Raw genomic sequence first — 13,969 nt, 5'->3', positions numbered from 1 at the left:
TTACTGCCATATAACGCACTCCTTTTTGATAGCACGATAGACTTGCCGATAGAGTATGAAAGTCATTTTTTGTCGTGTATTTATGCCATAAACTGTTGAATTAGTTACAAAGTTTTCACGATTACATACGAGGAAGATTATTAATGAAAAGATATACTGACAAGCCATGGGCATTATTTGTAGTTTTTTTTTAAATAATCCTACACGATTCCCTATATTTGGCACCTACTATTATTCTAATTACTCTTTTTTGTAATAGAAATATATTGTTACTATCTGTGGAATTTCCCCAGAATATTATTCCAAAACTCATCTAATAGCAAAAGAAGCTGAATTTAGTTTGGGGGTAATTTCTTTAATATGATTTTTCCAATTTAACACATTATCGATTTTTAAGCCAAGAAATTTGGTTGACACAATCATGAACACATCCCACCACAACAGGAAACCAGAAGATATTGCGGGATCTTCACTAGGCTTTGGAAAATGAAGAACAACACTTCGAAACTATAATAGTCAGCCAGGTAATTTCCTAAAAGGTTAATACACTGAAGAAGTTGAAAAGTTAATCAGTTAATTATTTTATCTTAATGTTGGGCACACCTGGGTTAGAGCAACTTTCTGAGGCCGCAAGTTCTATAATGTATGAAGATAAAAATGTTTCTCTCTGAAAATGACACTACAGCCTACTAATTCTTCTATTATATGAGTACTGATCGGCATTAAGCAGGGAATAGGGATTATAAAGAATGGACACTGAGCGAATTTTCCTGTGTTTTGTTTCTCCGTGCGCCAGCGTTTAGTTCTACTTTCAAGCACTACAGCTTAGTGTAATCGAGCATAGGCTAAGATAATAATTGAGTATAGAATCGAGACACAGGATTCAAACATCGCCTACCTTATTGCATAATCCAGTAACGGTTTGCTTCAAATAAATTCAAGTTAACAGCTTTTCCTTATTTCTCAGTGACGAACTAGTTGTAATAATATTTTTTTATATTTCAGATATTATAAAATAATATAATACATTATAAAATTATGTATGAAATTCGTTTAATATTTGTATATAATAATATAATATAGGTATATGGTTTTACTTCTCATAAGAGTTTTATTTTTCCATTTTCAGCGCTATCAAATCATTACATATTTTAATTGTTGTTGGGGTCAACGTCTCAACTCTCATTATAAAGGAACTCTAGAGTCTAGACATTACAGTTAATGACGGATTTATTATTTTATGGATCCAATTTATTTTATTTGAGATTTCAAAAAGGGTATGACTCGGTTAAGAGAGAAGTTTTATATAATATTCTTATTGAATTTGGTATTCCCAAGAAACTAGTTCGATTAATTAAAATGTGTCTTAGTGAAACTTACAGCAGAGTCCTTATAGGCCAGTTTCTATCTGATGCTTTTCCAATTCACTGCGGGCTAAAGCAGGGAGATGCACTGTCACCTTTACTTTTTAACTTCGCTCTAGAATATGCCATTAGGAAAGTTCAGGATAATAGACAGGGTTTGGAATTGAACGGGTTACATCAGCTTCTTGTCTATGCGGATGACGTGAATATGCTAGGGGAAAATCCACAAACGATTAGGGAAAACACGGAAATTCTAGTTGAAGCAAGTGAAGCGATAGGGTTGGAAGTAAATCCCGAAAAGACTAAGTATATGATTATGTCTCGTGACGGGAATATTGTACGAAATGGAACTATAAAAATTGGAGATTTATCTTTCGAAGAGGTGGAAAAATTCAAATATCTTGGAGCAACAGTAACAAATATAAATAACACTCGGGAGGAAATTAAACGCAGAATAAATATGGGAAATGCCTGTTATTATTCGGTTGAGAAGCTTTTGTCATCTAGTCTTCTGTCAAAAAATCTGAAAGTTAGAATTTATAAAACAGTTATATTACCGGTTGTTCTGTATGGTTGTGAAACTTGGACTCTCACTTTGAGAAAGGAACAGAGATTAAGGGTGTTTGAGAATAAGGTTCTTAGGAAAATATTTGGGGCTAAGAGGGATGAAGTTACAGGAGAATGGAGAAAGTTACACAACACAGAGCTGTATTCTTCACCCGACATAATTAGGAACATAAAATCCAGACGTTTGCAATGGGCAGGACATGTAGCACGTATGGGCGAATCCAGAAATGCATATAGAGTGTTAGTTGGGAGGCCGGAGGGAAAAAGACCTTTGGGGAGGCCGAGACGTAGGTGGGAAGATAATATTAAAATGGATTTGAGGGAGGTGGGATATGATGGTAGAGACTGGATTAATCTTGCTCAGGATAGGGACCGATGGCAGGCTTATGAGGGCGGCAATGAACCTCCGGGTTCCTTAAAAGCCAGTAAGTAAGTAAGTACATAATGTACCTAGATGTATTAATTATATGTGTTATATTTCCGCTGTATCGACTGCTAGCTGGTGTGATGTCAGCGCCAACTCTAGGGAGAAAGCAGAATCTCACGCTTTAGCTGTCTTGAAGGTCATTGAAATCAGTCCGGCTATATCAAAGGTACCGACGCGAAGTGTCCATTCTTTATAATCCCTATTCGCTGGGCTGTGTGAGTTCACATCCCAGTAAGGATGACTGTAGTAACAGCGATTAGATCTTTTTTATTTACTATAAACGCCTTCAACTACACGGGCTTTTCAGAGTGGAGGAAATGATGATATGATGACATGTGAGCAATGAATGAAGGGGAACCGAAATTCTAGAAGAAGACATACGGTACCGCGAGACTTCGATCTCCGCCGAACTTCTAGAGATAAAGTTCAAGCAGCAGTACTAATAAGGTGCCTGTACTCTGACCTTCCAGACCTCCGACGTTGGAAGACCAACCCTCTTCGCAACTGCCCTGCCCCTCGACAGATGTGTCCCATTCGCACAGGAGTAGTAGCAGTGACTCACACCAGAGAGCACCACATCAGCAGCCTCAATTGTCATCCGTCCCACACACAGTGACACCGGAACTTCCCGCCAGGAGGCTCCATCAACAACCACCGCCTCCGCGCATACCGCAGCGCAGCCAGTCCCAACCAACTGACCTCACTCAGGTACAGTCGAGACCCTAGCTGAGTCCTGAAGGAATGCGACACTACAGCCACTGAAGTGCCTGTGATAGGTCGCCTTAGGGCCACAGGACTTCAGCCCTTCCAGAAATTTTAAAGAAAATCTAAGTACAATTTTTCCCTTGAAATTGTTCAAATCTGCTTTACAGGAAGCTTTACCTGAAAGACTAGATTTGCATAAAATCTAAGTACTCTATATTTTAGATTTCAAATATTTCGAATTTATTTATTTAATACCTACATCACACTTGAGCTACATTAGGCACTGCAGCCTGAAAGAGCAGAAGCTCGTGCTCGGGTAGAAAATACTAAAGTACATGAATATTAGAGTATTAATTTTTAAAATTGATTGATAAAATGGCAAACTTACTAGTGTTAATTATATAAGCACATGTGGCTTACAGTTGTTTCGGTGTATACTGTACACCATCATCAGAGCCTACTATAGTCGCGACGCTGTTATTCCCGGCGTGACTCCTCCTCTTTGCTTATGTCTTAGGAAGTGAAGGCTCTATAAAGTCTAGGTAGTAGTATCGTTCGCCATTTTTCTTCTTTCGTTGCTGAGCTACCATACGAGGAATCTGTTTGCCACACCGTTAAACATTATCATGTCGTAGCTCCTATGATAATAAATCAAACGCACTGTAATTCAGCAAATAATTGAGCGGCAAATAACGTCTTCGTGTGCTTTCTGTGAACGCCAACGAAAGAGCCAAAATGGCGGGCGATTATATTAAGTATTTATCGAGTTTTCAGAAATGAATTACGTCTTCCTCAGCGAATCACAAGACGCACATGTTTAAATGTAGCCGACCTGCAACGCGATTGGCTGCTGGAAATTAGAGCGACGGGACTATAGATCATGGCGTAATCTTGATATCGCTGCCTGTTGTAGGGGTGTGTTTGCGTGTTGAAAAGTGGTGTCAAATAGTGAGTATGTTCTGAAATTGATCTGTGAGTTGAGAATTTGATTAGGGTGTGTTTCAGTGTGTCTGTATATTTCATATTGTTCTAGTGTGTTGAGTTTTAGGTTTTTGGGTTGTATGTGTAGGATTTCCATGTCTGTATTTATGTTACTGTATGTATGGTTAGCATTAGTTATGTGTTGAGGGACTATTTTTACCTCCGGAGAATTTTACACTGAGGGACTCCATGAATATAAACAGTGAAAAATATAGTGGGACTGCGTTGGTGGTAATGCAGCTTATGTGGGTACCTCTTTGCTACTTGTTAGCTTAAGGGGATGCGCTACTGAATTTTCTAATTTCTACATTTTAAGAGATAATGTATTGAAATTTTAACAGCATATTATGATCATGATTATGAATTAATCAAGAAAATTTCAATGGTCTAAGTCAAGAAATAACTCTTTTAAAAATAAAATTTGAAAATAACACGTTTATTTTGGAAACCGTTTTTTGGAATCTAAAACAAGAGTTTTCTATGTTTTTTATAGTGCATATTATAGCTGAAACACAGGTTGTGGTAATGGAGCATTGGAATTTAGCATATGAAGAGTAAAATAAAAAAAAACATGACATTTCTTCAAAAACGGTCATTTTTCAGTAGCGCATCCCTTTAAACAGTACCAGTTGCAGAAGACACAGCCCTGCAGTATATATTGACTACACCCCACCTCTGGCTACTAGCATCAGGCATCTATAATGAACACCGATCAAAATACCCCTCATTTCTCGTGAAAAACAACAACTGAATAGACTACAGTGGACTATAGTGGACTTTATGTTGTCAGCAAACAGCTGGATACATTAAGAAGATTGATTGATTAGTTATGTGTTCGGCATATGTAGATGTATTGTGTCCTCTGGTTATTGCTTTAATGTGTTCTTTGTAGCGTGTTTGGAATGATCTGCCTGTCTGTACAATGTAGAACTTGTCGCAACTATTACATGTCAGTTTGTATACGCCTGTGTGGTTGTATGACGTCAAGATCTAGTAGGCTCTGATGATGGTGTACAGTATACACCGAAACAGCTATAAGCCACATGTGCTTATATAATTAACACTAGTAAGTTTGCAATTTTATCAATCAATTTGTATTTAAGTGTTAAAAGTAGTGTACGCAAATTCAAGATGGATTAATTTTTAACTCAATAAGCTTAAAAGAAATAAAAAAAAACAATTAAATAATTAATATAATTTGTTTCCTAAATCTGTGTATGTTAAGTCTACTTAGTTCAGGGTAAGTTCTAATTAATGCATTATATATTCTGAGTCCAAAATGTCTGCTGTGTTTTAATCCAGCAGTTGTGTGGCATTTGAGGGTGTTTAGAAAGAAACTGTAGTTTTGTCTCGTACAATAAGGTAAATGATCCTAAGATTGCGCACTTAGTGAATTTGTGCCTTTAAATCAGCGGTGACCAAAACTCGAGCTGCAGTGATTACATGCGACAGACAGCCTATGAAGTAAGGAGACGGAGGAAAGGTACTTGGCGTGAAAACTACAACCAGTGGTGGTTCCTGTACTAACATCTTTATCAATCCCGCGGATAAAAATCTCAAGCTTTGCTGTATCAGTAATGTCACTGCTGTCATCAAGAGCCAGTGAATAATATACGATTTTTCTTGCTTCTTTTTTAACCTTCCTATTGAATATAATCAGGAATTTTCTAAATTCTTCTCTCGATACTTTGTTGAGAAATTCAAAATTAAAAACAAGTTATTTAAGCTATTTTAATCATTACTCATTAGGGAGGCCGAGACGTAGATGGGAGGATAATATTGTGACAGCGACGTGAGAATCGAACTCACGACCAGCGTCCCGCAAGAAAGCAGATCGCACAGGCTCCACGGAACATTGAGTGACGTCGCGCGGTGGAGAGAAGAGAGAGGGTGTATTACGTCACGCGACGAGTCCGCGCGCGCAGCTGCTTACGGAGGGAAGGGGGAACGGACCTTCCCGGCCCTTCCAGAAATGCGCCGATGTAGAGATATCGAAATAATTCTCTACACAACTGTAGAAGGTTCTCGCAACTATGATTTTGCTATAAAAGAGCAGGCGCCAGCGAACTAGAGTTTCAGAGTTTTCAGTTATTCCGTCAGTGAGTAAGCCAGAGCAAGCAAGCCAGAGTTCGACTCGAGTGTGCGTCCGCATCTGCGTCAGCATCCGAAGGCCTGAGTTCGAGTGCAGTGGACCGCAGTTGGAGGGACCTGAGTTCGAGTGCAGTGGACCGCAGTTGGAGGGACCCGAGTTCGAGTACAGTGAACTGTCTCTGAAGGTCTGTGGTTCGAGATACTGTGAACTCGAGTGACTGAGATAGAAGAACTGTGAACTGAGAACTGGTAGTTCTGATTTGTAAAGAGTGCTTTGTAAATATTAGTTAAGATTAACAATTCATTGTTGTGCGTAATAGTCCAAGTCAATTGTCATTGTCGTCGGTGGAGTGCTATAACGAATACTGTGTGAGTGAAGATCCAATTGTTGACGAGAGCGTTTAAGGTGAATTGTAGAAAGGAATTATTGTTGTGACGAATAAATTACATTGTTGTTACAAATAAAAATCACATTGGTGTCAGAAGTGGGATATTATCGACAATGGAGAACCTACAGCAGATCCTGCAAGCCATCGCGGAAATGAAAGCAGAAATGAAAGACGAAATGAACAAGCACATCAGTGAGGTGAAAAGTGACATAAGTGAAGTGAAAGATGACGTCACTACACAAATCGAAGGTGTTTCGGCCCACGTAGATGGAATTGTCGCCATTGTGAGAGACGAACTTAAGGCCGATCTGGATAAAATAAACCAGAATTTTACAACTATAAACGCGACAGTAGCCGAGTTGAGACAGGATGTAGACCATTTCGACGGAAAAATCCGCGATCTCGAGCGTCGTCAAGAGCAGTCGAGTGAGGTGATGGACCGACATGCTGAAGAAAACAAGCACATACTCACGTTGATGGACCGACATGCTGAGGAAAACAAGAACATTCTCGCGTTGGTGGATCGCCAGGCTAGAGAACATAAACAGATAGTTGCCGAGGAGGTTCGACGTGCCATGCAAGAAGCGGCCACAGAGTTGAGGACTCCATATAGTGGCCCTGCGGAATCATCGCCTTCAGCCAGACATCACAACGTCAAGACGCCGAAGTTCGACGGTACGACGTCTTGGGCGATATTCCGTCGCCAGTTCGAGGCCATCGCAGAGCACAATGGGTGGACGCCAGCAGAGAAAACCACTCAGCTGCTGGCCGCGCTTCAGGGACAGGCGTCGGAGATTCTTCACAGCGTTCCAGAAGATGGGACAGCCACTGAGATAATGGCGGCCCTGGAGGGACGTTATGGTGACCATCAACTTGCTGCAGCATTTAGGACCCAGCTAAAAACGAGGGTCCAAAAGTCAGGCGAGTCCCTGCAAGAATTCGCGATGGCGGTGGAACAACTGGCCCATAAGGCGCTCAGGGGCCTACCTAATGATTTCATCGCTGGAGAGGCGGCCTACACCTTCGGCAGCGGAGTTCGAGACCCGGAAATAAAACAACAGCTACTCTTAGCAGAGCATCGCACCATCAACGCAGCTCTGGCGGCGGCCCTCAGGATGGAGGCAGCCAAGTTGACTGCGAACGTCTCGGCATCGCACCGGATTAGGAGCGTCGCGGCGGCCGACGTCGAGGACCGTCAACCGAAATCACCCGAGCGACGAAGACGAGGATTGCCTACCTGCTGGTCCTGCGGCGAGCCTGGGCACCTGAGGAGGGACTGTGACCGATCTGGTCACAAACAGGAAAACTAAAAGGGGCCGATGCGATGAGGGGCACGTCGGCGCCGTCATCACCATCCCCTCGGCTGATCTTGAAGACGGTTAACAGAAGATGCGACGATGGGCTGATTGCTGACGGATGGATAAGAGGTCGCCAATGCAGAGTACTGGTAGACACCGGGGCGTCGCTCACTATCGCCAGACCGGAAGTCGTGCGTGGACTACCTGGGAGGACGCCGCTGCGCCGGTATGAGCTACGTACTGCCTCAGGCGAGAACCTGCCCATCCAAAGAGAGGTTTTCCTGGACTTGACCTTGGGAAAGAGGAGACTGGAGATGTGGGTGTTCGTCGCCAACATCACTGAAGACGTCATCCTGGGACTCGACGCCATGCGGATCTTCGATGCAACGGTGGACGTCCGGCGCCGTATCCTCCGTTTTGGTCAGGATGAAGTGTTCCTGAGGGACGTCGAAGACCAACCCATGGCCAGCAGACTCACCTTGGAGAATCAAGTGACAATCCCAGCAGGCTGCGAGATGGTGGTGACGGCAAGACTGGACGGACAACCTAAGAGAAACCTGCTCCTCGATTCGCAAACAACTCCGATAGATGGGGTTTATGTGGCCAGATCCCTACTCCCGAATCAGAAGGTGGTACCGGTGAGGGTCCTGAATGTCACCAATCGGGACAAGGAGGTGCCTAGTGGAACTGTACTAGGTAACGTCGAGCCGGTGGTGTCTGTGACGTCGCTGGCAGAAAACGAGGAGTGTCACCGACCACGTCCAGATTTAGACCCATCACTGAAAGAGCTGGCTTGAGAATTGCCGGCGAATTTAAGCAAAAGAGAAAGAAGACAAGTCCACGATCTACTGACAGAGTTTCAGGACGTGTTCAGTCTGTCTGAAAATGACTACGGGAGAACGGAGAAAGTTCAGCACCGCATTGACACCGGAAATGCTCGCCCAATCAGACAACCTCCTCGACGCGTCCCTCTAGCTAAACAGATGGAGATTGACAGCCAACTGGAGGGCATGAAAGCAAGAGGGGTCATCGAGGAATCCGACAGCCCTTGGTCATCACCTGTAGTGCTGGTGAAGAAGAAGAATGGGGACCTGCGTTTCTGCGTGGACTACAGAAGACTGAATGATGTCACCAGGAAAGACTGCTTTCCCCTCCCACGAATTGACGACACCTTGGACACCCTGGCCGGAGCAGAGTGGTTCTCGACGTTGGATCTCAAGTAAGGATACTGGCAGGTGGCGCTACATCCTGAGGACAAGGAGAAAACGGCATTCTCTACAGGCCAGGGACTATGGCAGTTCACCGTTATGCCGTTCGGCCTCTGCAACGCCCCGGCTACATTCCAGAGACTAATGGAGTCTGTAATGAGAGGCCTGACATACGACACCTGTTTGCTGTACCTTGATGACGTCATCGTGGTGGGCAAGACTTTCGGCGAACAGCTGTTGAACCTGAGGAAAGTGTTCGAGAGACTGCGACAAGCCAGACTGAAGTTGAACCCGAAGAAATGTCATCTATTCCAGAAGAAGGTCAACTACTTGGGACACGTAGTAGGGACCAACGGAGTGGCCACGGACCCGGAGAAGCTACAAGCCGTCAGAGGATGGCCTAGACCGAGGGACAAGCAGGAGCTGCGCCGCTTTCTCGGCCTCTGCACTTATTATAGAAGGTTCGTAGCTGGGTACGCCAACATCGCTAAGCCTCTAACCCAGCTGACCGAGGAGAAACGACAATTCCAGTGGACAGACGAGGCGGAGTCATCCTTCCAGTCACTGAAAGAGGCGCTCTGCACTGCTCCTGTACTGGGATATCCCATCCCTGGAAGGAAGTTCACACTCGACACGGACGCTAGCAACGTAGGCATCGGCGGAGTACTCTCTCAGGAACAGGACGGGCAAGAGAGGGTGATTGCCTACTTCAGCCGAACATTGTCCAAGGCTGAGAGAAGCTACTACGTGATGTGGAGTCCGGCCAGAGACCAGTATGGGCCGATATCGCCAACCGTAGCACCACTTACAAGAGCTACTGGGCCCAGTGGGAATCCTTCACTGTCAAGGACGGTATCCTGAAGAGGATTTGGGAGTCGGCCGATGGAAGGACCCGCATAGAACAACTTGTCCTGCCCAGGAGCAAGGTGAAGGAAGTGCTGGAGGAGACTCATGCTGGAGTGACTGGAGGCCACCTGGGAGCCAACAGGACACTGGACAAGTTAAGGCAGAGGTTCTATTGGTTGCATCAGAGAACCGACACGGAACAATGGTGCCGAAGATGCGACACCTGTGCAGCCAGTCGCGGACCAAGGACCCGCAGCAGGGGAGCCATGCAGCAGTACAACGTGGGAGCTCCTTTTGAGAGGATCGCCATTGACGTTGCTGGACCGTTCCCGGTCACGGATCGCGGGAACCGCTACCTGCTAGTCGCCATGGATTACTTCACAAAATGGCCAGAGGTGTACGCGATTCCCAACCAAGAGGCTTCGACGGTGGCCGACGCGCTGCTTGACAACTTCATCTGCCGATTCGGGGTGCCCCGGGAATTGCATAGCGATCAGGGGCGCAACTTCGAATCCAACCTGATGGGAGAATTGTTCGAGCGTCTGGGGGTGCATAAAACCAGGACCACTCCCCTCCACCCACAGTCCGATGGTATGGTGGAACGCTACATCAAAACCTTGGAAGAGCATCTGCGGAAGGTGGTGTCCAACCATCAACGAGACTGGGATGCCAGAGTCCCACTGTTCCTCTTGGCCTACAGAGCTTCGGTCCACGATACAACAGGGATGACACCGGCAAACATGGTCTTCGGGAGAGAGCTGCGCCTGCCCTGTGATCTGCTGTTTGGCACGCCACCCAGCGCCGACCAGCCAGCGACTGACTATGTGGCAGAACTCACCGAGAAGTTGAATGGAATTCACCAACTGGCCAGAGAGCACCTCAAGATGGCCAGCGACAGGATGAAGGTGCGCTACGACAGATTGGCCAACTCTGCAGGATTCCAGGAGGGCGACCTGGTGTGGCTGTATCGACCTACCAGGACCAAAGGGAAATCACCAAAGCTGCAGCGTGCCTGGGATGGACCATACCGCGTGGTGACCCGGATCAACGACGTGGTGTACCGGATCCAGCGACAACCTCGAGGGAAGATGATGGTGGTGCATCTGGACCGATTAGCAGCCTACCAAGGGACTGCCCGGGACGAGCAGCCCTAAGGAGGGGGCAATGTGACAGCGACGTGAGAATCGAACTCACGACCAGCGTCCCGCAAGAAAGCAGATCGCACAGGCTCCACGGAACATTGAGTGACGTCGCGCGGTGGAGAGAAGAGAGAGGGTGTATTACGTCACGCGACGAGTCCGCGCGCGCAGCTGCTTACGGAGGGAAGGGGGAACGGACCTTCCCGGCCCTTCCAGAAATGCGCCGATGTAGAGATATCGAAATAATTCTCTACACAACTGTAGAAGGTTCTCGCAACTATGATTTTGCTATAAAAGAGCAGGCGCCAGCGAACTAGAGTTTCAGAGTTTTCAGTTATTCCGTCAGTGAGTAAGCCAGAGCAAGCAAGCCAGAGTTCGACTCGAGTGTGCGTCCGCATCTGCGTCAGCATCCGAAGGCCTGAGTTCGAGGGCAGTGGACCGCAGTTGGAGGGACCTGAGTTCGAGTGCAGTGGACCGCAGTTGGAGGGACCCGAGTTCGAGTACAGTGAACTGTCTCTGAAGGTCTGTGGTTCGAGATACTGTGAACTCGAGTGACTGAGATAGAAGAACTGTGAACTGAGAACTGGTAGTTCTGATATGTAAATAGTGCTTTGTAAATATTAGTTAAGATTAACAATTCATTGTTGTGCGTAATAGTCCAAGTCAATTGTCATTGTCGTCGGTGGAGTGCTATAACGAATACTGTGTGAGTGAAGATCCAATTGTTGACGAGAGCGTTTAAGGTGAATTGTAGAAAGGAATTATTGTTGTGACGAATAAATTACATTGTTGTTACAAATAAAAATCACAATATTAAAATGGATGTGAGGGAGGTGGGATATGATGACAGAGACTGGATTAATCTTGCACAGGATAGGGACTGATGGCGGGCGTATGTGAGGACGGCAATGAACCTTCGGGTTCCTTAAAAGCCATTTGTAAGTAAGTAAGTATGGTTGTTTATGAAACGAGCGCAAGCGAGTTTCATAATTTTCATACGAGCGTCTTAATTACCATTATAGGCAAGTTTCATACGACTTTTTATGTTCGACCATATTTCTAACTTGAAATTATTCAGAAGTATTCATTTTATTTGTATCTGACTGAAGATCGGAAGTGACCTTGTGCATAGCTCGTGAATTGTGAGATGTGCACAGACGCGAAAGTATTGATTTTTTCCGAGGAATAATAATGTCATTGACCTTCTTATAATCTACAGAATAACATGAACTAATTTTGATATAACCTGGAAATTAATTTAGAATTGAAAAACGAGATAACAAATTGAATTTATTTGAATATTACTTACAATTAACGCTAATTATTATAGTAACAAAACATAACCTTCTGCGACAGTATTGGATTTCCAGTCTCCGTGACGTTTCCCTCGTTGTCTTTCGATTGCATATCCGAGAATAATCGAAAACCTGAACTTTAATGAATAGGTGTATTTTAATGACATGCATTAAAGGACTACTACCAGGTGTCTAATTACTACATTTCGGCATGGTCGAGCATAAAAAATAAGTCAAAAGGATATGTGACGAAATCCCTGTGATCATGTCTAATGTGTATAAGACAGCGGTGACCAAAACTCGAGCTGCAGTGATTACATGCGACAGACAGCCTATGAAGTAAGGAGACGGAGGAAAGGTACTTGGCATGAAAACTACAATCAGTGGCGGTTCCTGTACTAACATCTTGATCAAAATTAAAAACTGCTTATGGACAAGTTAAGCTAATTTAATCGTTTCTCTTTTAAAAAATTCTGTTCTATTAAAAGGGTTTACAGCATGAGATATTTCAAACCCCATTAGCTAGCTGATTTCCTTACATTTATTTATCTCATTCTTTCTCTTCCTGGCTATGATTTAAAACATGTCATTTCCTAGAGTTTAACAGTTCGTTGGCACATAAAATTGAATCAGTTTTTCTACAATATTATTATTAAACGAATAACTAATAAATAGTTACCCTCATCGAAAGATTAAGAAGATTAAAATTGAGATAAAACCTAATAATTTTATCCTTCTATGGAGAAGATCTAAAAATATCAATATTCATGCACGTACAGAAGAATTATAGAAATAATAATAAATTTCTAAATTATAGACATCAGCTCAAAGAAATTTTGAGTGACCACAAGGGTCCTGAATACAATAAACATGTACAATATAATGTGATGTGATACATTAAAGAAAAAAGAAAGTTAATTGTTGAAGGCAAATATAAGTTGATTAATTGAAATAGAGATGATGATGTAATATTTGAAGAGAATCCTTGATAATATTTATAAGAATAGACATTACATAATCAAAAGGAATGTGAAGTTCCTTAAGATAATTCCATGTGAATTTTGTGATTGAACCTCTACTGCCAAACAGCAAACCAATGACGGACCATTGTTTAAGAGGCACGTTGTACTTTTGAGAAAGATACGGCAGACAAGGCTCATATATGGACTTCTTCTCAATATCAACTTTGGTGGCCTGATTTAGGTTTCTTTCGAAACGGATAGTAGGGTCAAGAACAAGAGCCTGTTTTAAGCGTCTGTTGATAGCAATAATGTCTGCCCGTCTAAAAGAACCATCTGATGATACACAATGTACTTCCTCATGAATCTCCCAATTTAAAGTTTTTAACGATATCGCTAAAGCATGTCGTACACGATGATGTCTATCATTGATCAGCAGCTCGCCTTTAGGGCATTGTCCAAGCACGCGTCCAAGTGTTTCAAGCTCGCTACAGTCTGGATGACGGCAGCGGGTTGTGCTTAGAGTTCTGCCCGGTATTGCGCGAACCGCCGAAATATTGCTTCACATTTTTAAAGCATTGGTCCATTCTGAGGAAGATAGGCCCTTTCGATTGCTTACCCATGAGTTAGCCTTGGGGAGATCACTATAAACAATAACCCCTTTACCACGCAAGGTATGGTTTGTCCAAGCTTGGAATGC

At 43.9% G+C, this 13,969-nt stretch overlaps 1 protein-coding gene across 10 annotated transcripts in view; it reads left to right on the top strand.

The window, feature by feature from the left end:
- Nucleotides 1–13,969, top strand: part of sei (seizure) — a 367,275-nt gene that overhangs the window by 344,020 nt on the left and 9,286 nt on the right. For all 10 annotated transcript variants that reach the window (XM_069842943.1, XM_069842952.1, XM_069842945.1 and 7 more), the window contains one exon: nucleotides 2,829–3,066. In XM_069842943.1, coding sequence (XP_069699044.1) covers nucleotides 2,829–3,066 — 238 coding nt within the window. The remainder of the gene's footprint in view (nucleotides 1–2,828; nucleotides 3,067–13,969) is intronic.

Source organism: Periplaneta americana, chromosome 13, assembly GCF_040183065.1.
Source record: "Periplaneta americana isolate PAMFEO1 chromosome 13, P.americana_PAMFEO1_priV1, whole genome shotgun sequence".
In the NCBI taxonomy this organism is placed as follows: domain Eukaryota; kingdom Metazoa; phylum Arthropoda; class Insecta; order Blattodea; family Blattidae; genus Periplaneta; species Periplaneta americana.
The sequence above is the reverse complement of the archived record's forward strand: the minus strand, read 5'-3'. Positions and strand labels throughout refer to the sequence as shown.